The sequence below is a fragment of the Schistocerca serialis genome, chromosome 7, assembly GCF_023864345.2.
Source record: "Schistocerca serialis cubense isolate TAMUIC-IGC-003099 chromosome 7, iqSchSeri2.2, whole genome shotgun sequence".
Taxonomy (NCBI): domain Eukaryota; kingdom Metazoa; phylum Arthropoda; class Insecta; order Orthoptera; family Acrididae; genus Schistocerca; species Schistocerca serialis.
In genome coordinates, this window is record NC_064644.1 from 196,071,793 (window position 1) to 196,097,319 (window position 25,527).

Consider the following 25,527-nt stretch of genomic DNA (forward strand, 5'->3'; position numbering starts at 1 on the left):
CATGTCCGAAGGAACTTAGCATCGTATTTTGCAATAACACACGAACTGCAATACGGGGCAAGCGACTTCCAAGTAAAATATCTCTCCTGTACGTGAATATACAGGGTGTTACAAAAAGGTACGGTCAAACTTTCAGGAAACATTCCTCACACACAAAGAAAAAAAAAATATGTTATGTGGACATGTGTCCGGAAACGCTTACTTTCCACGTTAGAGCTCATTTTATTACTTCTCTTCAAATCACATTAATCATGGAATGGAAACACACAGCAACAGAACGTACCAGCGTGACTTCAGACACTTTGTTACAGGAAATGTTCAAAATGTCCTCCGTTAGCGACGATACATGCATCCACCCTCCGTCGCATGGAATCCCTGATGCGCTGATGCAGCTTTGGAGAATGGCGTATTGTATCACAGCCGTCCACAATACGAGCACGAAGAGTCTCTACATTTGGTACCGGGGTTGCGTAGACAAGAGCTTTCAAATGGCCCCATTAATGAAAGTCGAGAGGGTTGAGGTCAGGAGAGCGTGGAGTCCATGGAATTGGTCCGCTCTACCAATCCATCGGTCACCGAATCTGTGGTTGAGAAGCGTACGAACACTTCGACTGAAATGTGCAGGAGCTCCATCGTGGATGAACCACATGTTGTGTCGTACTTGTAAAGGCACATGTTCTAGCAGCACAGGTAGAGTATCCCGTATGAAAACATGATAACGTGCTCCATTGAGCGTAGGTGGAAGAACATGGGGCCCAATCAAGACATCACCAACAATGCCTGCCCAAACGTTCACAGAAAATCTGTGTTGATGACGTGATTGCACAACTGCGTGCGGATTCTCGTCAGCCCACACATGTTGATTGTGAAAATTTACAATTTGATCATGTTGGAATGAAGCCTCATCCGTAAAGAGAACATTTGCACTGAAATGAGGATTGACACATTGTTGGATGAACCATTCGCAGAAGTGTACCCGTGGAGGCCAATCAGCTACTGATAGTGCCTGCACACGCTGTATATGGTACGGAAACAACTGGTTCTCCCGTAGCCCTCTCCATACAGTGACGTGGTCAACGTTACCTTGTACAGCAGCAACGTCTCTGACGCTGACATTAGGGTTATCGTCAGCTGCACGAAGAATTGCCTCGTCCATTGCAGCCTCGTCGTTCTAGGTCTTCCCCAGTCGCGAGTCATAGGTTGGAATGTTCCGTGCTCCATAAGACGCCGATCACTTGCTTCGAACATCTTCCTGTCGGGACACATTCGTTCTGAAAATCTATTTCGATACAAACGTACCGCGCCACGGCTATTGCCCCGTGCTAATCCATACATCAAATGGGCATCTGCCAACTCCGCATTTGTAAACATTGCACTGACTGCAAAACCACGTTCGTGATGAACACTAACCTGTTGATGCTACTTACTGATGTGCTTGATGCTAGTACTGTAGAGCAATGATTCGCATGTCAACACAAGCACCGAAGTCAGCATTACCTTCCTTCAATTGGGCCAACTGGCGGTGAATCGTGGAAGTACAGTACATACTGACGAAACTAAAATGAGCTCTAACATGGAAATTAAGCGTTTCCGGACACATGTCCACATAACATCTTTTCTTTATTTATGTGTGAGGAATGTTTCCTGAAAATTTGGCCGTACCTTTTTGTAACACCCTGTATGTAATGGATGTACGAGTGCAGGTTGTGGACACATGGTTGCATGGAGTCGTCCTCGGATAGCCAAATAATAAGGCGACCGCTCGTGATAAGCGAGAAACTCGGGTTCGACTCCCGATCCGGCACAATTTTTCACTGTCGTCATTCTACACACATCAAAACAAGTTTTGCGTCACCCCAGTTCCCAGAATTCCTGAAGACAGACGTTGATTGTGGATATCGTATCACAGACACAGTCCCTTTGACTGTTTAGAGATGTCACTAAACCATCCCAAAGATGAATACAACCATGCATGAGCAGCGCCTATTAGACGAAGGGTGTCGGACAGCCGATCAGTTTGTCATTTCACCAGGAAGGAGGGACGCGGCTCGTGTTGTCTGTTGTTCAACCGTGCCTAGACACTCAATACCGCGGTTCGATTGCGTCCGCATTGTTACTTTGTGTCAGGAAGGGCTCTCAACAAGGGAAATGTCCAGGTGTGTCGGAGTGAACCAAAGCGATGTTATTCGGATATGGAGGTGATACAGAGGGACAGGAACTCGCTCAGGCCGCCCAAGGCTTACTACTGCAGTGGATGACCGCTACCTACGGATTATGGCTCGGAGGAGCCCTGACAGCAACGCCACAACGGTGAATAATGCTTTTCGTGCCGCTACAGGACGTCGTGTTACGACTCAAACTGTGCGCAGTAGGCTGCATGATGCGCAACTTGACTCCATGGCGAGGTCCATCTTTGCAACTACGACACCATGCAGCGCGGTACAGATGGGCCCAACAACATGCCGAATGGACCGCTCAGCATTGGAATCACGTTCTCTTCAGCGGTGAGTGTCGCATATGCCTTCAACCAGACAATCGTCGGAGACCTGTTTGAGGGCAACCCGGTCAGGCTGAACGCCTTAGACACACTGTCCAGCGAGTGCAACAAGGTGGAGGTTCCCTGTTGTTTTGGGGTGGCATTATGTGGGGCCGACGTACGCCACTGGTGGTCATGGAAGGCGCCGTAAAGCTGTACGATACGTGAATGCCATCCTCCGACCGATAGTGCAACCATATCGGCAGCATATTGGCGAGGCATTCGTCTTCATGGACGACAGTTCGCGCCCAATCGTGCAGATCTTGTAAATGACTTCCTTCAGGATAAGGATATCGCTCGACTAGAGTGGCCATTTGTTCTCCCGACATGAACCCTATCGAACATGTCTGGAATAGATTGAAAAGGGCTGTTTATGGACGACGTGACCCACCAACCAGTGTGAGGGATCTACGCCAAATCGCCGTTGAGGAGTGGGACAATCTGGACCAACAGTGCCTTGATGAACTTGTGGATAGTATGGCACGACGAATACAGGAATGCATCGATGCAAGAGGACGTTCTAAAGGGTATTAGAGCTTCCGGCGTGTACAGCAATGTGGACGTCTGATGGTCTCGCTGTATGGTGGTACAACATGCAATGTGTGGGTTTCATGAGCAATAAAAAGGGCGGAAAGGATGTTTGTGTTGATCTCTATTCCAGATTTCTGTACAGGTTCCGGAACTCTCGGAACCGAGGTGATGCAAAACTTTTTTTGGTGTGTATATTATACAATTGATGGTAGTCCACATTCGCTATTGCGAATACATTTCATGTCACTGCTGCTAAGTCAATGTGATGTAATTTCAGTGTTCCTGTGATACTGGGAGAGAGACAATGTGCTGTCGTATGTAAACATAGTCTCAGTGTCGTAGCCGTGTGCATAGAGCTCGGTTTTAATGCTTGTCTAATGTCTCAACTGGGCTGTGCTGGAGACTTTGGTTGGACGTAGAGTACACTCTACATTTTGATGTTAGACAAAATAGCCCGAGAACAGAGCCTCGCTGCTGTACTGACCTTCGGCAGACGCTTGCCAGGTGCTTGGGACTGCCGGCGATGCAGCACGTAGCCAGCAATGACGCCCGCGACGTATGGCGATGCGCTCATGTGCGCCGGAACGTAGGACTGCAGGAATGTCTCGTCGTAGCTCAGCCTGCGCAGTGTCCTGTTGGCACAACAAATCACAGCTCACAGTTATCAGCGCACAGGCAACCAAGTCGCACAGCTACCATTCGTTTGAAGTACTGTTTCTCTTAGGAGTAAATGATCCCACATATTATTTTGGTAAAACACTCATTTGCAAATTTACCAAATTTTAAAACAAAGTTCTCAAGATAGAATTTCTGATCCAATATGTTATGTGCTGCATATCAGGATCCGATAATTATATCAGGATTTCGACAAGTTGTGCATGTTCATAGAGATATGTGCCTTAAATGGGAGTGGCATATTATGCTTTTTCGCTAGCACAATAGGTTAGCAATATCATCTTTACTAATTTTGAAGAAAGAAGTAAAAATAACATGTGCTGGACTTTCCAACATTTGCAGATTAAAAAAAAAAAAAAACAAAAAAAAACACAGCTTCAGTTAAAAGATATACAGGGTGTTGCATTTATCTTGACCATCGTAAATAATTGTTTGTCCAGATGCAAATTACAAAATGTTTCAAGCAAATGTTCTTTAGCAATCAGGGGGATATCAATCAGCATGATTGCCTTCGTTGTAGCTTTGTTTTTTCAAAGATGTGAACTACAGTATGACTTTTTTAAATTGCGCCGTGCATTTTTTATTCGGTAATTCATTTCCTCTCCTAAAGACCTATTCAAAAATGTAACACATTGTACCATTCACTGAAACTCGACGTTATTAATTACATAACACAACATTGACTTTGAGCCCGAGATCACAGACTCGTCCACTTGCTGGAGTTGTCAGAAAACAAATGAAAACCAAGTAAAAACATAACACAAAATTGACTTTGACCCTCCGGTACCATTGCCCAGGAGCAGAACTTTCAAAGGTGCTCAAAGTGGTGACGCTGGACATCGATACACTGCTGCACTCGTTGAATGAAAGAATTATTTACTGCTTCCAGTGTTGCCTGCTGAAGAGAATTACAAGCAAGCACGATACGTTCCTGCATGTCCTCTGGAGTTGTTGGAATATCGCGATAGAAAACGTCTTTAATGTATTCCCAAAGAAAAAAGACCACAGGATTTAAATCAGGAGACCTAGCAGGCCAAGTAACTGTTCCTCCTCGACGAATCCATCTGGCAGGGTACCTTCGGTTCAGAACACGACATGCAAGGAAGGCATTATGTACTGGACATCCATCGTGTTGACACCACATAAGCATTCTGATTCTTAGCATAACTTCATTCAGAAGAGGAGGAAGAATTCGTTTGAGGAAGTTGGCATACGCTAATTTGGACTACCATTGATGAAATAAGGGCCAATAATTGTAGTACCAAGCATCCCACACCAGACGTTAACTCTCCATTGACGCTGATGTTCCACCCGTCTAATCCATCGTGGGTTGTAGCTGGACCAATATGCATGTTTCTTGTATTTACCTGTCCTTTGTTTGAGAAGGAATATTCATCGGTAAATAGAACATTGGAGAAGAGGTTCGGGTTGGCGAGGATTTACTGCTGTGCCCACTGCCAGAACTGTACACGATTCTGGAAATCATTCGCATGGAATTCTTGACGTAGGTGTACATGGTAAGGATAGAACCGGAGACGTGTAAGAATACGATGTACACTGGTTTTAGGAATGCCAATTTTGTGCTCAAGCTGTCGTGTGCTCACATGTGGATTCATAGCAACGGAAGCGAGAACAATAACTTCGGCAGCTTCGTCTGTAAGAGTGCTACGACGATTGCGTTGTCGTGGGTTGGAACTTCCCGGTTCCTGAAGCGTCGCGATAAGACGAGAAAACATCCGTCGGGAAGGTGGGTTCTTCCAGGATATCGCTATCTGTGTAGTTCCGCTGCCTGCGTAGCATTTCGCCTACCTACAACAACAATAAAAGAAACGTAAAGTCGATGCAGTTTGTAGGAAGGACAGCCTTTACTGTATGCCTACTCTACACAACGGTATTTAAAAGGACTAAACTACTGTACTAGATGTAACCGTACATAAGAAAACAGTATTGCAATTACTGTTCTGCTAATTTACATTCCCCATAGATGAGTTGCATTTCTACCTTCTCTTCGTTGGTGTACACTCTACTCACACAACTCTTCAACTGACGATGGTTGACAGAATGACGGGTGTGCATTCTACTTATGTTTACATTTTCCCTTCACTGAAACACAACGTTATTAATTACGTAACACAACATTGACGTTGACGCTCCCAGTGCTTAGCGCAGGTACTCGGAGTAATGGAACACATCCACGTGCTGACATTGACAGAGGAAAAACGTAAACATAAGTAGAATGCACACCCGTCGTTCTGTCAACCATCGTCAGTTGAAGAGTTGTGTGAGTAGATACATTTTTGAATAGGTCTTTAGGAGCGGAAACGAATTACCGAATCAAAAATACACGGTGCAATTTAAAAAAGTCATACCGCAGTTCACATCTTTGAGAAAACAAAGTTACAACGAAGGCAATCATGCTGATTGATATCCCCCTGACGGCTAAAGAACATTTCCTTAACACATTTTGTAATTTGCATCTGGACAAACAGTTATTTAGAGTGGTCAGGATAAAAGGGACACCCTGTATACAAATACTGATCAATCGAACCTAACTTATATCTTCCTTATATTGTACAGGTAATTTATGAAAAATCCGTCAGGATTACATTTAAATAAATATAAAGAGCGATCAAAATGTTTCATTTGAGGGTGTTGTTGCAGTATATATGCAACTTATTGCCGGTGCGGTTATACACTGAAGAACCAAAGAAACTGATACACCTGCCTAATGTCGTGTAGGGCCTCCGGCAGCACGCAGAAGTGCCGCAACACGACGTGGCATGGACTCGATTAACGTCCGAAGTAGTGCTTGAGGGAACTGACACTATGCAGAGCTATCCATAAATCTGTATAACAGTACGAAGGGATGGAGGTCTCTTCTGAACAGAACGTTGCAAGGCATCCCAGATATGCCCAACAATGTTCATGTCTCGGGAGTTTGGTGGGCAGCGGAAGCGTTTAAATTCAGAAGAGTGTCCCTGGAGCCATTCTGTACCAATTTCGGACGTGTGAGGTGAGACAGAATCCTGTTGGAATTGCACACGTCCATCGGAATGCACAGTCGTGACATGAAAGGATAAAGGTGGTCAGACAGGATGCTTACGTACGATCACCTGTCAGAGTCGTATCTAGAAGTATCTCGGGTCCCATATCACTCCAAATGCACACATCCCACAACATTATAGAGCCTTTGGATTCATAAGATTGTCTCCATACACGTACACATCCAACCGCTCGATCCAATTTGAAACGAAACTCGTCCGACCAGGCAACATAGTTCCATTCATCAACAGTCCAATGTCGATGTTGACAGGGCCAGGTGAGGCGTAAAGCTTTCTGTCGCGCAGTCATCAAGGGCACAAAAGTAGGCCTTCGGCTCCGAAAGCCCATATCAACGATGTTTCGTTGAATGGTTCGCACGCTGACACTTGTTGATGGCCCAGCATTGAAATCTGCAGCAATTTGTGGTAGGGTTGCACTTCTGTCACGTTGAACGATTCTCTTCAGTTGTCGTTGATCCCGCTTGCAGTGTCTTTTTCCGACCGCAGCGATGTCGTAGATTTGATGTTTCACGGGATTCTTGATATTCACGGCACACTCGTGAAATGGTCGCACAGAAAAATCCCCACCACATCGCTACCTCGGAGATGCTGTGCCCCGTCGCTCGTGCGCCGACTATAACGCCACGTTCAAACTCACTTAAATCTTGATAATGTGCCATTTTAGAAGCAGTAACCGATCTAACAACTGCACCAGACACTTGGTGTCTTATATAGGCGTTGCCTACCGCATCGCGGTATTCTTCTTGTTTACACATCTCTGTAACTGAATACGCACGCCTATATCAGTTTCTTTGGCTTTTCATTGTATAAGCACTGACGTGTAGGAGAGGGGTTAATGTGGCATTCGGGCCTTTCCGACGTGTGTAAGGTAAATACGGACACCAGAACTTTGGCGATGATATTACTAAATGCGTCCAGACAGGACCCACATGCTGCTATTCTTTTTTGGCTACCGAAGGAAAAACACTGATAGACGTCCATCGGGAAATGAAGAAAGTGTGTGGGGTAACATGTCTGTTGAAAACCACCTTTGTGGAAACGTGCGTCATGTTCCATGCTGGTCGCGATTCGACACAAGACGCACATCCCCATATCACAAATCTCGTAACGCAGAAGTTACAACTCAAGTGGGAGACGCACCCTATAGTTCTGATCTCTCCTCATGCGATTATCACGTTCTCGGTCCCTAAAAAAAGGCCTTGAAGGGCCGACAATTCCTGTCGAATAAGGATGTGCAGCATACAGTTACGGACTTCTTCACGCAGCAGGAACTCCCTGTTTTACCAAACAGATATCTTCAACCCGGTGCGTTGGTGGGATGATTGCCTCACTGCTCACGGTGGTTTTGCCTTATGGGAATACCGGTTCTAGATTAACGGTATTCTAAAGGAAACTTTTGATCTCCCTTTAGCTACAGGTTATTATATAATAATCAATTTCTTAAATACAATTTTGTACTGGATTTTTCTACATTACCAACGTGATTCAAATATAAGATTGTGAGACTTTGGATCTGAAGATAAAGGAATAAGCCCGATCTGCAGTCGGAAAAAATCGGAGGAATTAAACTACCTGGCCTTTGCGGATGATTTTGCGATACACTTGGAAAGCCTGAAAGAATCGACCATCCAGACCAACCACCTAGAAAGGATCGCCAGCAGCATGGACTGAGGATCTCGATAGAAGAGACCAATTTCATGATGAATGACAATTACGATCCGAAACTTCTTCAGAGACAGGCGAGATTACGGGGATAAACGAATTCGAGAACTCGGGTATACAAGAAAACGGACTTGAAAAAGCTGCGATATGCCGTCGGGCCTCAAAAAATGAGAGAGTATATAGGCCGACTAAAAGCTTTCACAACAAAAGGTGCACCTCCTGGAATGCTAAATTACATTACCGTCGTGCTGTTCTCAAAGCTGAATGCCTATACACCAATGAATGCGTCCCGATGAACTTACAAGATGAGAATCATGGAAAGCAGAATGCTACGAAAAACTATGGATGCGGTCCAGCTTGAGACCAGCTGGAAACTTCTCAACAGCAAAGAAATCTACCAGAATGTGGAGAAGACCTCAGAGTTCACGAGGAAAAGGTATCTGATATTTTTTGGACATTCTTCTAGGATTGTTTGCACTGCAAGCTACACATAAGAACTTTTGTGAAATTTGGAAGGTACGAGATGAGGTACTGGTGGAGCTGCAACTTTGAGGACGAGCCATGGGTAGTTCTCGAGTAACATGGTTGATAAAGCACTTTCCCGCGAATGCCGAAGATCCCGATTGGTTGGTTTAAAAGGTTAGGGGGGGGGGGGGCAAAGGGACCAAACTGCTTCGTCATCGATCCCTTGTTCCTGTTAATACAATCATACAAGAGAAAGAATAAAACAAACGAGAAGTAGAGCACAAAAACGAAAGGAAGGAAAAACGACAATAACGCCAGAAAGGCAACAAACACTACAAGGAACAAAAGAGGACAAGAAAAACACAGAGAGACGCAAGAAACAGGTTGTTGTTGTTGTTGTTGTGCTCTTGCGTCCCGTGACTGGTTTGATCAGCTCTCCATGCTACTCTATCCTCTGCAAGCTGCTTCATATCCCAGTACGTACTGCAGCCTACGTCCTTCTGAATCTGCTTAGTGCATTCATCTCTTGGTCTCCCTCTACGATTTTTACCCTCCACGCTGCCCTCCAATACTAAATTGGTGATCCCTTGATGCCTCAGAAGATGTCCTACCAACCGATCGCTTCTTCTAGTCAAGTTGTCCCACAAACTCCTCTTCTCCCCAATTCTATTCAATACCTCCTCATTAGTTATGTGATCTACCCATCTAATCATCAGGATTCTTCTGTAGCACCACGTTTCGAAAGCTTCTATTCTCTTCTTGTCCAAACTATTTATCGTCCATGTTTCACTTCCACACATGGCTACACTCCATACAAATACTTTCAGAAACGACTTCCTGACTCGATGTTAATAAATTTCTCTTCTTCAGAAACGCTTTCTTTGCCTTTGCCAGTCTACATTTTATATCCTCTCTACTTCGACCATCATCAGTTATTTTGCTCCCCAAATAGCAAAACTCCATTACTACTTTAAGTGTCTCATTTCCTAATCTGATTCCCTCAGCATCACCCGAGTTAACTCGACTGCATTTCATTATCCTCGTTTTGCTTTTGTTGACTTTCATCTTATATCTTCCTTTCAAGAAGAGGTTAAAACAAGAAAGCATATTACCATGGCTGGCTGACCATGAGAATAAAAAGTAGAAGCCAGCCACTCTGCAACACATTAAAACCTCCATCCTGAAAGCGCTAGGGTGGCGGACACACAGGGACATAGGACATGCGCTAAAACTTAGATCAAATGATAAAACCCACCCTCACAAATAAAACATAAAACTAAATCAGCCGATGAGACGTTGTCAAATAAAATTAGCGGCAACGAGTCTGGTAACCTAAGATTTCGTGGCGAGGCAGTCAAAGTAGGGCAGTGCACCAGAATGTGGGCCACTGTCAACCAGGCGCCGCGGCGACATTGAGGCGGGTCTTCACGGCGCAGGAGGTAGTCGTGTGTGTCCCAAGCGTGGCCACTGAGGAGCCGGCAGAGAACCGCAGAGTCCCTGTGAGAGGCCCGCATGGAGGACTTCCACAAATTCGTAGTCTCCTTAATGGCTCGCAGTTCGTTGTGCGGACTGAGATTATGCCATTCCGTCTCCCAAAGCTGATAACCCTTGCGGCGTTATAACGAACGCAGGTCAGGTACGATCCAGAAGCGGTTTCCGTGTCGGCAAGTTCATTTCCTTGGATTCCGACGCGACTAGGGGTCCAGACAAACACCACTGAACGATTGGACCGTTCCAATGCATAGAAGGACTCCTGGTTGGTCACTACCAAAGGATGGCGAAGACAGCACTGGTCGATAGCTTGTACGCTGCTGAGGGAGGTAGTACAGAGAAGGAACGACTCGCCAGAGCATGGACGGATGTACTCAAGTGCACGAGATTTGCCCACCAGCTCTGCAGTGAATACACTGCAGCCATTGGGCAAGGAATGCTGTTCGATATGGCCTCTGTGGACATAGGCGAAGCCAACATTACCATAAGACATCGAGCCGTCGGTATAAACCACTTCAGAGCCCCGGAACACGTCATGAATCGAGAGGAAGTGACAGCAGAGAGCAGGGACTTGACGGAGTCCTTAGAGCCATGCAAAAAGTCCAGACGAAGCTTCGGCGTAGGTTTACACCATGGAGGTGTACGTGAATGGGCCTCAAGTAGAGGTGGTAAAGGGAAGGGCTCCATTTCAGACAGAAGGGATCGGACGGGAACCGCAATCTTTAGCCCTGACCTGGGCCGCCGATACGAGAGATGAACTGCCGTGGGTAGGAAAAGGAGACGGTAATTCGGACGCTCAGGAGAACTACGAATGTGGGTGACATAACTCGCGAGCAAGTGCGCACGTCGGATTTTCAATGGAGGGATTCCAGCCTCCACCAGGACGCTGGCCACCGGACTAGTTCTATAAGCTCTCATCCCTAGTCGAACGCCGCAGTGGTGCACTGGGTCGAGTAAACGCAACGCTGAGGGCGCCGCCGAACCATAAACCAGACTCCCTTAGTCAAGGCGGGATTGAACAAGGGCTCTGTAGAGCTGCAGCAGTGTAGAGCGATCTGCACCCCAGTTGGTGTTGCTCAGGCAGCGGAGGGTATTGAGGTGCTGCCAGCACTTCCACTTAAGCTGACGAAGGTGAGGAAGCCAAGTCAATAGAGCGTCGAAAACCAGTCTTAAGGATCGGAATGAGTGGCTCGTCATTAAGCGAAAGTTCTAGTTCTGGATGAACGGTACGATGCCGACAGAAGTGCATGAACACGACTTCGTGGCTGTGAATGGCTCCCTGTAGGCGTCGCTCCACAACACCAGTAATGGAGGAGCAGTACGAAATGCAGAAGTCATCCGCATACACAGAAGGTGAGACGGACGGCCCTACAGCTGCTGCTAGACTGTTTATAGTCACTAAAAATACAGAGACTCTCAATACGGAGCCCTGCGGAACTCCATTCTCCTGAATACGGGGGGAACTATGGGAGGCACCAACTTGGACACGGAAAGTGCGGAGCGACAGGAAGTTTTGGATAAAAATCGGGAGCGGACCCCAGAGACCCGTCTCATACAATGTGACTAGGATATGATGTCGCCAGGTCGTGTCGTAAGCTTTGCATTAGTCAAAAAAGACGGCAACCAGGTGTTGGCGTCTGTAAAAGGCTGTTCGGATCGCAGACTCAGCGGTAGAGCGACACTGGCGGAAACCGCCCGGGCATGAAGCCAGTAGGTCACGTGACTCCAGGACCCAACACAACCACCGGCTCACTATACGTTCTAGAAGTTTACAAGGAACGTTGGTGAGGAAGATGGGCTGACAGCTATCCACATCAAGCAGGTTTTTACCGGGTTTCAGCACTGAGATGATGCTGCCTTCCCGCCACTGCGATGGAAAGGCGCCATCGCATCAGATCCGGTTGAAGATGACGAGGAGTGTCAATTGTTGTCGGACGAGATATGTTTAATCGTCTGACTGTGGATTCGATCTTTCCCAGGAGCTGTGTCGGTGCAATGTGCGAGGGCGCTGAGCAGCTCCCACTCTGTAAATGGGGCGTTATAGGGTTCATTGTGGCATGAAGTGAACGAGAGGACTCTCTCTTCCAGCCGACGTTTGAGAGTGCGAGAGGCTGTGGGGTAATTACCCGACGCAGAGGCTCGAGCATAGTGCTCAGCAAAGTGCTCGGAAATCGCGTTTGCGTCGGTAGATAACACGCCATCGATTGTAGCGCCAGGGTCACCTGTTGGGGTCTGGTACCTAAAAACACGTTTGATCTTCATCCAGACGTGGGAAGGTGATGTATGGCACACAATGGTCGGAACATACCTCTCCCAACACGCCTGGTTCCGCCTTTTTATAAGCTGGCGAACGCGGGCACGGAGCTGTTTAAAGGCTATTAAATGCTCTAGGGAAAGGTGCCGCTTATGTCGCTGTAGAGCTCGCCGACGCTCTTTGATTGTCTCAGCGACTTCCAGCGACCACCAAGGTACTGACTTTCGCCGGGGGCATCCTAAAGAACGAGGGATAGAGTTTTCCGCCTTCGAAACGATCGTTGTAGTGACCTGCTCAATCAGGACATCGATGACACAATGTGGGGGAGATTCAACGGTGACAGCAGAGGTGAAGGCTTCCCAGTCTGCCTTGTGGTAAGCCCATCTGGGTAGGCGTCCGTGGGAATGACGCCAGGGAGTGATAGGAAGATGAGGAAGTGGTCACCACCACACAAGTCGTCATGTGCTCTCCTGTGGATAGATGGAAGGAGGCCAGGACTGCAAACCGAAAGATCAGTGACCGAATATGTGCCATGTGCCACACTGAAATGTGTGGGGGCACCAGTATTTAAGAGGCAGGAATCGAGTTGAGACAGTAAATTTTCGACATCTCTACCCCAACCAGTAAGCGCAGTGCCACCCCACATGGGGTTATTGCCATTAAAATGTCCCAAGAGTAGGAAAGATTTAGGGAGTTGATCAATCAGTGCAGCCAATACGTTCAGGGGTACTGCACCATCTGGAGGGAGATACACGTATCAGACAGTTATTTCCTGCATCGTCCGTATCCTGACAGCCACAACTTGAAGAAGAGATGGAAGGAGCGCAGGTTCGCTACATACTGAGTCCAGGACATAAACGAAAACTCCACCTGACGCTCTATTATATTCTCTACAGTTCTTGTAATATCTCCTGTAGCTAAGACGGGCAGGTGTCCATATTGCCAGGAACCAGGTTTCCTTGAGGGTAATGCAGGAAGCAGGTGTAAAGCTTAACAGTTGCCGTAGCTCAGCCAGGTGGTGGAAAAAACCGCTGCAATTCCACTGGAGGATGACGTGATCGTGAGACTGGGACGGCATGAAACACTCAATGAGGCGGTCTGCCACCGCATGAGTACCTGTGCGATCAACATCCATTGTGTCTGAGGGCCCAGCGAGATCTAAGTCCTCAGCAGACGGCAGAATCTCCACTTCATCCGTGCCTTGGTTCTTGGGGGTCTTTTTCTGTTTTGGTTTCTCCTGCTGCTCCTTAGGTTTGTCCGGCTGGGACGGTTTCACTGATTCAGTCTCAGAGACTGAGGAGGACCATGAAGCCCTAAAACCAGCTATGTGTGGGTGTTTCAGCCACGGCTCTGAGAGCCAACTGTACACAGCGGAATGGAAGGTGCTACAACCACTGATGTAGCGACGGCGTAAGTTGATGTCATACACACAGGATGTAGCCTCTCATATTTTCTCTTAGCCTCAGTGTAGATCAGTCGGTCCAGGGTCTTGTATTACATTATTTTCCTTCTGTAGAATCATACAGTCCAGTGAGCAGTTGACACAGATGGGAGGCGGGGCACATAGAGTATTGGGATGTGATGGACGTCCGCAATCTCGACATCCCATGCTGGAAGTACAGCAGGAAGATATATGGCCGAACTTCCAGCACTTAAAACATTGCATCAGGGGGAGGGATATATTGTTTCACATCACAGTGGTAGACCGTCACCTTGACCTTCTTGGGTAATGTTTCATCCTCGAAGGCTAAGATGAAGGCAGTGGTGGCAACCTGATTATCCCTCAGACCCCAATGGACACGCTGGACGAATGGACACCTCGTCGCTCTAAGTTGGCCTGCAGCTGTGGAATAAAATACCCTGGACCATATTTAAGCTCTTATGGGGTGTGATGGAAACAGAAACATCCCCCAGCTTGTCACAAACAAGTAATGCCTATGACTGGGCAGAGGTTGCTCTTCTTATCAAGACTGACCCTGACCGGATTTTGGACAAGCCCTCCACCTTTCCAAACTTGTCTTCTAAATACACCACAAAAAATTGAGGCTTCAGTGACAGGAAAGATTCCCCGTCAACTCTCGTACATATGAGGTACCGGAGTGAACAAAGGTCACTGCCATCCTTAGGCTGGCATTCCTCCCATGGTGTGGACAGGGAGTGGAATGGTTTTGGGCAGTATTTCTTAGCATTGAAGTTAGACCTTGACCACTTAGAGACTGCTGGTGGTTGACCACCAGCAAGAGATGACATACTACGCTTCATGGCGTGTCATCCGCCCCGACGCCACCCACTCTGACCAGGGGCCCTCCCCATGGGTGCCACCCAGCGTCAGCAAGGGCCACCTGGCAGGAAGGCCATTGCTGGGAGTCCCGATTCCCCAATGAGACGGGCACCTACTCCTTGGCATACATGGTGCATATGTGGGGCATACGTGGCATATGGCACAGGCATCAGCAGAGCGATCCCTGTGTAGTCCGGGGGCTACAACCAACAAGGTACACGGCGTCCCCAACACAATGGACTGGCTACTGTGCTGGATATCAGGTGCAAACAAGCAAACAAGTCCATTATCATCGTCAGCGTAGAAAACGATACTGCACAGTGGATGGAGGAAAACACACCCAGGATGGTGACCTTGCCCAACAGCTGGAGAATGAGCAGAAGTGTAGATCCATGTCAATAAAGGATGCGACAGGTCTCTGTGCATGATGGACATGATGCACCATAAAGGCGCCCTTCCCCAATTGGCTCGCTCTTCGGGAAAATTTTGAAGAATGGAGGTCAAACCCGACTGGGGACCATCACACATAGGCCGAAAAGTGTGAGACTCCTTCTAGTCGCCTCTTACGACAGGCAGGAATATCTTGGGTCTATTCTTACCCCCGGACCCACAGGGAACAAAGGTTCTGGGTTTAAGATCAGACCCGGCACACAGTTTAATCTGCCACGAAGTTTTGACACAATACATACGTGCACAGAAGGTAACACAATAAAGTACAGCGTGGAAGTAAGTGTCAATTAATCCAATAGTGCCCAGCGTTACATTAATGGTGTATGTGATTAGACTGAGGTTTTATATTTTTTTGTACGAGAGTTAAATTCTACAATCTTGTTATGCTGATTTAAAATATTCTTGAACGTTTATTCTTTCCATCAGAAGCAATCTATTACTGGGAAAAATGACCTTACAATTTAAATCTTACTACGGTCGGAACATCATCACACCAAGGATTTAGAGTTGTAGTGTTGTTGGGGTCTTCAGTCCAAAGACTGGTTTGATGCAGCTCTCCATGCTACTCTATCCTGTGCACGAGTCTTCATCTTCGAGTAACTACTGCAAGTTGCATCCCTCTGAATCTGTTTAGTGTATTCATATCTTGGTCTCCCTATACCATTTTTACCCTCCACGCTTCCCCCCAGTACTAAATTCGTGATCCCTTGATGCCTCAGAACGTGTCCTCCCAACCGATCCCTTCTTTTAGTCAGGTTGTGCCACAAATTGCTCTTCTCCCCAATTCTATTCAGTATTCTCATGAGTTACGTGACCTACCTATCTAATCTTCAGCATTCTTCTGCAGCACCACTTTGCAAAAGGTTTTATTCTCTTCTTGTCTAAACTTAATTCGATTACATTCCATGATCCTCGTTTTGCTTTTGTTGATGTTCCTCTTATATCCTCCTTTCAAGACACTGTCCATTCCGTTCAACTGGTCTTCCAAGTCCTTTGATGTCTCTAATAGAATTACAATGTAATCGGCAAACCTCAAGGTTTTTATTTCTTCACCCTGGATTTTAATTTCCACTCCAGATTTTTCTTTTGTTTCCTTTACTGCTTGCTCAATATACTACAATTTGGTTTCTGTAAATATTCTAAATAGCCTTTCGCTCCCTTTATTTTACACCTGCCACCTTCAGAATCTGAAAGAGAGTATTCTAGTCAAAAGCTTTCTCTAAGTCTACAAATGATATAAACGTATAACCTATCTCGTAAGATATGTCGTAGGGTCACTATTGCTACGCGTGCTCCTACATTTCTACGGAATCCGAACTGATCTTCCCCGAGGTCGGCTTCTGCTAGTATTTCCATTCTTCTGTAAAGGATTCGTGTTAATATTTTGCATCCGTGACTTGTTAAACTGGTAGTTCGGTAATTTTCACATCTGCTTTCTTTGGAATTGGAATTATTATATTTTTCTTGAATTCGAAAGGTATTTGGCCTGTCTCATACACATTTGTCACCAGATGGAAGAGTTTTGCCATGGCTGGCCCTCCCAAGGATCTCAGTAAATCTAACAGAATGTTGTCTATTCCTGGGGCCTTGTTTCGACTTAGGTCTTTCAGTGCTCTGTCAAATTCTGCTCGTAGTGTCATATCTCCCATCTCATCTTCACATAAGCTCACTTCCCTTTCTATAACATTGCTTTCAAGTTAATCTCCCTTTAGAGGCCCTCTATAAACTCCTTCCACGTTTCAGCTTTCCCTTCTTTGCTTGGGATTGGTTTCCCATCTGAGCTCTTGATATTCATACAGGTACTTCTCTTTCCCCAACGGGCTCTTTAATTTTCCTGTTCCTTCTTCCACCTAACTTCACCAATTCCCACTATATGTAACTTTAACCCATTCATTTCCCTTTTTAAATTTTCTAACCTACCTGCCCGATTAAGGGATCTGACATTCTATGCTCCGATCCGCAAACCGCCAGTTTTGTTTCTCCTGATAGCGACGTCATCCTGAGTAGTCCCCGTCCTGATATCCGAATGGGGGCCTATTTTACCTCCGGAATATTTTACACAAGTGGACGCCATCATCATTTAACCATACAGTAAAGCTGCATGCCCTGGGAAAAAATTACGACTGTTGTTTCCCCTTGCTTTCAGCGGATTTAGAGCTGGCACAACAATTAAAATATTTTAAATTTCAGGTTCAAAAATTGGAAATAGTTCCTTCATAAGTCTACAGCCGCAAGCCATTTATTGAAATTTATAAAACGTTGATTGTATCGTAGGGACATACGCTACATTTTCAGCGTGAACTACAAGTAGGCCGGCCGAAGTGGCCGAGCGGTTCTAGGCGCTACAGTCTGGAACCGCGCGACCGATAAGGTCGCAGGTTCGAATCCTGCCTCGGGCATGGATGTGTGTGATGTCCTTAGGTTAGTTAGGTTTAAGTAGTTCTAAGTTCTAGGGGACTGATGACCTCAGATGTTAAGTCCCATAGTGTTTAGAGCCATTTGAGCATTTTGAGCTAACAGAGCAGACTGCAGCGCCATTGTCATTCGCATTTTTAAAGACGCATCATGATTTCTAATAATATTTTAAGTTTTACCTGAATCAGATCGGTTTAATGATTCGTATAAAGCTACTGAGTACCCTCCGTTGCCCAAATATGTATCTATTCCAATTCTATTAGTCCATCTCCTCCTCCACGCTCTCTTTGAATCCCCTTTCCCCCCTCTCTCTGTCCACTTCCTCCTCTCCCTCTCCATGCTGCTTCCCCCTCTCTTTGTCCATCTGCTCCTGCCCCTCTCGCTGTTCGTCTGCTCCTCCCACCTCAGTACATCTCCTCCTTCCTCTGTCCAATTTCTCCTCTGCCATATCTGTGTGCCTCTTCCCCCCCCCCCCCCCCTCTGTCACTGTTTTCAATCTGCTCCTCCCACCTCCTCTCTCACCGTTATCACTCCCACCCAATAGAAGGTTGCTGGTTCTTAGCCCCACAGTACATCTTTCCAGATAGTAATATGTGTACCAAGTTTGGTTGGAATCGATCCAGGGATTTAGAAGAGGCTTTTTACCGACGTCTTTGTCCCTAATATGCACACTTAACGTATATATTACATATATTTAACATATTTTACACTTATTTGTACACATATTTCACCTGTATTTCTAGCGAATTTCGTTCTGGACTTCCGTTTTCATGCAGTTATGACGTCCTAACTTCAGAGCTTAGAGTCATTTTGCAGGTACATCCATTGGTATATGTGGTATATGTGGACACTGTCTGCGAAATGTGTTGCTTATAGAGTTAGTAGTAAAGAAGCAATCAGTTAAAACGTCATACATGACGCGGCAGTTTTTCACGCATCTCAGTGTTTATGACGTCATATCTCCTGAACTATGTGTCGTACAATGCTATAATTTTGGAGTTACGTTTTGTGGTATATGTTAATACTGTTTGCAAAACGTGTTGCGAATAGAGCTATTAGTAAAGAAGTAATAAATGGAAAGGTCATGCCTGATACGGTAGCATCACTGCACGAACAGGTAAACTGTAGTAAGTAATAATCATTTTTGCTGCCTGCATTTTGTTGTTGTCAGAGAGAAATGTTTTTAACGGTTTGAAATTATATGTAAAGATTTTTGCAAGTGCTCTGATTCTCAGATACTGGATGAATGTACAATGAAGTAACAAAAGTCATGGCATAGCGATATGCACATATACAGACGGCGGTAGTGTTACGCACACAAGGTATAAACGGGCAGCGCATTGCCGGAGCTGTCATTGGTACTCAGGCGATTCATGTGAAAAGGTTTCCTACGTGATTATAGCCGTATGGCGGGAATGGACGGTCTTGGTACGTTTAAGAGTAGTTGGCGCTAGACGCATGGGACATCCTTTTCGGAAATCGTTAGGCAATTCAATGCTCCGAGATCCGCAATGTCAAAAGCGTCTGCAGAATACCAAATTTCAGGCATTAGCTCTCAGCACGGACAGCGCACTGCCCGACGTGCTTAACTTAACGACCGAGAGTAGCGGCGTTTGCGTAGAGTTATCAGCGCTATCAGACTAGCAGAACTGAGTGAAACAACCGCAGAAATCAATGTAGGACGTACAACGAAAGCATCCTTTACGACAGTGCGGCGACATTTGGCGTTAATAGTCTGTGGGAGCACGACATCGCTGCAGCGCCTCTCCTGGACTCATGGCCATATCGGTTGGACCCTAGGCAACTGGAAAACCGTGACCTGATGAGTCCTGGTTTAGTCTAGCAAGAACGTATGGTCGGATACGAATGTGGCGTTGATCCCACGAAGTATGCGCCCAAGTTGTTAACAAGGCACTGTGCAAGTTGGTGCCGACTTCATAATGACGTGGGCTGTGTTTACAAGGAATGTACCGATCACTGACTGGAAATGGTTACGTTCGGCAGCTTGGAGACCATTTGCAACCGTTCATGGACTTCATGTACTCAAACAACGATAGCATTTTTATGGATGACAATACACCATGTCACCGAACCACAATGTTAGCTATTGAGTTGAAGAACATTATGGACAAATCGTGCACTGATTTGGCCACCCACATGGCCCGACGTGAATACCATCGCATACTTATGGGACATAACGAAAAGAACAGCTTGTGCGTAACAATCTGCACCAACAACACTATCGCAATTGTGGACGGCTGTAGAGGAGCATAACTCAATATTTCTGCAGGGGACTTGTCGAGTCCATGCCACGTCGAGTTGCTGCACTACACCAGGCCAAAGGAGGTCCGACACGATATTAGGAGGTATCCCATGACTTCAGTCACCTCAGTGTTGTCTGACTGTTTGCACATCATGAGCTACACTTCTTGTCCATCCACAACCCACCCATTTTATAGTTAGGTGACTCTTGCCCCTCAGTGGTTCCTTCCAGATAGTAAATGAGATGTGTACCAAATTTGGTTAGAATCGATCCAGTGGTTTAGGAGATGTGGAACATGTATACAACCACACTTTTATAATATACACGGATTACTTGCGAGGGGCGTTTGAAAAGTCCGTGCAAAGTCCGAGACATGCCAGCAGCGGCACGTATCGAGGTCATGTTTAGTTAGTAGCATCTTTGGAAAGAATGCACACCAAGTTTCAGCCATATTGGCCTATTTCTTTCTGTTTGGCATTCGTGTGAATTAAGGTTCAAATGGTTCAAATGGCTCTGAGCACTATGGGACTTAACTTCTGAGGTCATCAGTCACCTAGAACTTAGAACTACTTAAACCTAACTAACGTAAGGACATCACACACATCCATGCCCGAGGCAGGATTCGAACCTGCGACCGTAGCGGTCGCGCGGTTCCAGACTGTAGCGCCTAGAACCGCTCGGCCACTCCGGCCGGCTGAATCAAGGAAGTCGAGTGAATGTCATAAAATCGAAGAAAAAGAATTTAGTGTGGTGATTAAACATTACCTTATGAAAGGCAAAACGCCTCAAGAGACTAAAGAGGAGCTTGATAAACATTACGGTGACTCTGCACCTTCGATTAGAACAGTTTATAAGTGCTTTCAAAATTTTAGGAGTGGTCATATCGGCACTAGTGTTGCTGAACGTTCTGGACGCCTAATAAAATGCGTGATATGGTGATGGATGGCAGAAGAGTTAAGGTGCGTGGGATTGCTAGTGCTGTGGGCATCACGAATGAAAGGGTACATAATATTTTGCATAAACATTTGAACATGAGAAAGCTATCTGCAAGAAGGGTTCCGCGATTGCTCACGCTTGACCAAAAACGGAATCGTGTGAAGTGTTGCAAGGATGGTTTGCAGCTGTTCAGGAAGAAACCTGCAGGACTTCAAGCGTCGTTTCGTCACTGTGGATGAAACATGGATTCATTACTATACTCCTGAGACCAAACAACAATCTAAACAATGGATTACCAAGGGAGAATCTGCACCAAAAAGGCGAAGACCATTCCTTCTGCCGGAAATGTTATGGCGACTGTTTTTTGGGATTCGCGAGGGATAATACTCATCGACTATCTGGAAAAGTGTAAAGCTATTACAGGTGCATATTATTCATCGTTATTGGACCGTTTGAAAACCGACCTGCAAGAAAAACGTCGACGATTGGACCGCAAAAAAGTCCTCTTCCATCACGACAATGAACCAGCACACACCTCAGTAGTTGTGGTAGCAAAATTATTCAAAATAGGATTCCAACTCGTTTCACATACCCTCTATTCTCCAGACTTGGCTCCCTCGGACCACTGTTTGTTCCTCAATTTGAAGAAATGGCTGGCGGGACAAAGATTTTATTCAAACGAAAGGTGATTGCAGCAAAGGATCGCTATTTTGCAGACTTGGACAATTGTTATTATTCGGAAGGGATCAACAAATTAGAACAGCGTTGGACGAAGTGTCTAAAAGGAGACGATGTCGAAAAATAAAATGGTTTACCCCAAACACGTAAGTAGTTTTTGTTTTTGCACGTATATTTTAACAAGGGTTAGACTTGATAGGAGCAGTCTGGCGATGTAAGAGGAAGGAATTTTGAGCAGTGGGAGAAGAAGAGTTGACTCATATTTATTATTAATTAAAATATTATGGCATGACTGGTAGTGCTGCAAAGTGGTTTCAGTGGTGGTGGTGGTGGTGGTGGTTAGTGTATAACGTCCCGTCGACAACGAGGTCATTAGAGACGGAGCGCAAGCTCGGGTTAGGGAAGAATTGGGAAGGAAATCGGCCGTGCCCTTTCAAAGGAACCATCCCGGCATTTGCCTGAAACGATTTAGGGAAATCACAGAAAACCTAAATCAGGATGGCTGGAGACGGGATTGAACCGTCGTCCTCCCGAATGCGAGTCCAGTGGTTTCAGTCATATCTTACTAACAGAAAACAAAGGGTGTCATTACGTAACACTTCAGCAGTAGGCAATCAGACATCATCTGACTGGGAAGAAATTACATGTGGTGTTCCCCAAGGTTCCATACTAGGTCCACTACTGTTTCTTGTGTACATTAATAACCTGTCATCTGTTACATTACCAGATGCCAAGTTTGTCTTATTTGCAGATAATAAGAGTAATGAGTAGTGTAAATCCAAGAACATCATGTCAATGCCTATTAAAAGAATTGGGCATATTAACCACAGCATCTCAGTATATTTATTCCTTAATGAAGTTTGTTGTAAATAAATAGTAAATCAAATATAAATTTAGAAAGGGCGGCTAATCAAATTTTTGCTGACATTAATAAGTGGTTCATAGCCAATTCAGTGTCATTAAACTTTGAAAAGACCCACTATATGCAGTTCAGAACTTCCAAGAGATTTCCTTCTGATGTGTGTATAAAATATGATAACATGGAAATAGGAAAAGTTGAGAATGTAAAATTCTTGGGATTACAACTTGATAATAAATTCAGTTGGGAGCAACATACTAACGAACTGCTAAAGCGCCTTAACAAGTTTGTGTTTGCAATGCGAATGATGTCAGACATAGGAGATATAAATATAAAAAAACTGGCATAATTTACTTTTTTTCACTCCATTATGTCATATGGTATCATATTTTGGGGTAACTCCACAAACTGAGATAAAAATTTTAGAGTACTGAAGCGTATAATAAGAGTAATGAGTAGTGTAAATCCAAGAACATCATGTCAATGCCTATTAAAAGAATTGGGCATATTAACCACAGCATCTCAGTGTATTTATTCCTTAATGAAGTTTGTTGTAAATAATACATCCTTTTTTTCAACTAACTGCTTAGAACACAGTATCAATGCTAGGAATAAGAACAACATATATAAAGATTTAAAATCACTTACTCTTGTCCAGAAAGAAGTCCAGTATTCAGCAACGCATATTTTCAATAAGTTACCAGCAACCATTAAGAGTTTAGTTTCAGACAAGGCACAATTCAAACATAATTTAAAAGAATTTTTGGTGGCCAATTCCCTGTATTCTATCCATGAGTTTCTTAACAGGTGCAGTAGACCATTTTAATGAAAATTTATTATACTTTTAATTTTTGACAATACTTGGTTTAACAGCCAAGTAACTACCGACTGTGTGAATGATGGATTTATGGAAAACAGATGTAAGTCTAAAGTCTGTAAATATTGTAAGTTTAATTTTAAAAATTGTACATAATCTGACTGTTCTTAACTGAGGATCACTGAAATGAATAATTTTCTTTAATTTTGGCAATACTGGGTGTAATAGCCAAGAAACTAGCAAGTGTATGAATGATGGATTTAATGAAAGCAGATGTAAATATTAAACCTGTAAATATTAGAAGTTTAAATTTAATTCCTGTACATAATTTTACTGTTTATTGACTGAGGATCATTAAAATTAATGAAACTGAAGTTTTTCTAATTTCATGTTTGTAATGTGTTTATCTGACATGTTCCACACAAGGATGATTCCCTCTTTTATGGTTCTATGGAATAAGTAATTGATCTAATCTAATCTAGTCAATCTAAAAACTCACTCTGGCAGACTGAGCAGCGTGGGGTCCAGCTGGAGGAAGTAGGCAGCGAGCGCCGGCACGAGGCAGGAGAGGGCAGCACAGGCGGCCAGCAGGTGGGGGGCGGCCCGCGGCCAGCGCCACACCGCCGCCAGCACCACCAGGAACACCGCGAACAGCTGCGTGTCCGTCGCCAGGTACCACGTGTGCAGCAGGCACTGGAAACAACATTGCGTTACGTTAATACTTGTTCCACAGATCATGAATACTACATTTCGTAATGATGTGCAATGTGTCAATTCAACAAAAAAAATTTTACACGATATATTCCTTTTTCTTATAATTATTAGTTCATGTCTAAAAATTCATCTGTTGACTAGAAGGAGCTGTCACTCGGAAATTCTTTTAATTTGTTTTTAAATGCTGGTTGGTTATCTGTCAGACTCTTAATGCTATTTGGTAAATGACCAACGAATTTTGTGGCCGCATAATTCACCCCTTTCTGTGCCAATGTCAGGTTTAGCCCAGAATAGTGAAGATCATCTTTTCTTCTAGTCTCGTAGGAATCCACTTTGCTGTTATTTTTGAATTGGGGTGGGTTATTAATAACAAATTTCATACTCGCCAGGGTAGCCGAGAGTGCTAATGTGGTGCTTCCTGGACCCGGATAGGCGCGCTGGCCCTGGGTCGAATCTGCCCGGCAGCTTAACGAGGACGGCCGGTGTGCCGGCCAGCCTGGATGTGGTTTTTAGGCGGTTTTCCACAGCCTACTAGGTGAATACTGGGCTGGTCCCCACGTCCCACCTCAGTTACACGACTCGCAGACATTTGAAACACATTCACACTATTTCACGATTTACACTTGATGCAGACTGCTGGGGTACATTAATTCCGTCCCAGGGGGTATGGGGTGGCGGCAGGAAGGGCATCAGGCCACCCCTTACAATTAACCATGCCAAATCCGTACTTAACCCTTATGGTATTGAATGAAATACCATAGACACTGGCCTTCAGAGTTGAAAGCCCACTCGTGTACCCTTGATGACTGCACGCCACAAAGATTTAAGACTCGTCTGGGCCAGTCAACACCAAGATTGGATTCTTGGTGACTGGAAACATGTTGCCAAGTTGGACGAGTCTCGTTTCAAATTGTATCGAGCGGATGGACATGTACAGGTATGGAGACAACCTCATGAATCCATGGACCCTGCATGTCAGCAGGGGACTGCTCAAACAGTTGGAGGCACTCTAATGGTGTGGGATGTGTGCAGTTGGAGTGATGTGGGACCCCTGATTCGTCTAGATACGACTCTGACAGGTGGCACGTAGGTAAGCATCATGTCTGATCACCTGCATCCATTCATGTCCATTGTACATTCCGACGGACTTGGGCAATTCCAACAGGACAATGCGACACTCCACACGGCCAGAATTGTTAGAGTCGCTTCAGGAACACTCTTCTGAGTTTAAACACTTCCGCTGGCCACCAAACTCCACAGACATGTACATTATTGAGCATATTTGGCATGCCTTGCAACATGATGTTCAGAAGAGATCTCCATTCCCTCGAACTCTTACGAATTTATGGACAGCCCTGCAGGATTCATGGTGTCAGTTCCCTCCAGCACTACTTCAGACATTAGTTGAGTACCTGCCACGTCACATTCAGGTACTTCT

At 45.3% G+C, this 25,527-nt stretch overlaps 1 protein-coding gene across 1 annotated transcript in view; it reads right to left on the bottom strand.

Moving 5' to 3' along the window:
- Positions 1-25,527, bottom strand: part of LOC126412336 (nose resistant to fluoxetine protein 6-like) — a 270,762-nt gene that overhangs the window by 64,215 nt on the left and 181,020 nt on the right. The window contains exons 9-10 of the mRNA XM_050081879.1: positions 23,875-24,068; positions 3,552-3,699 (exon numbers count right to left, since the gene is read on the bottom strand). Coding sequence (XP_049937836.1) covers positions 3,552-3,699; positions 23,875-24,068 — 342 coding nt within the window. The remainder of the gene's footprint in view (positions 1-3,551; positions 3,700-23,874; positions 24,069-25,527) is intronic.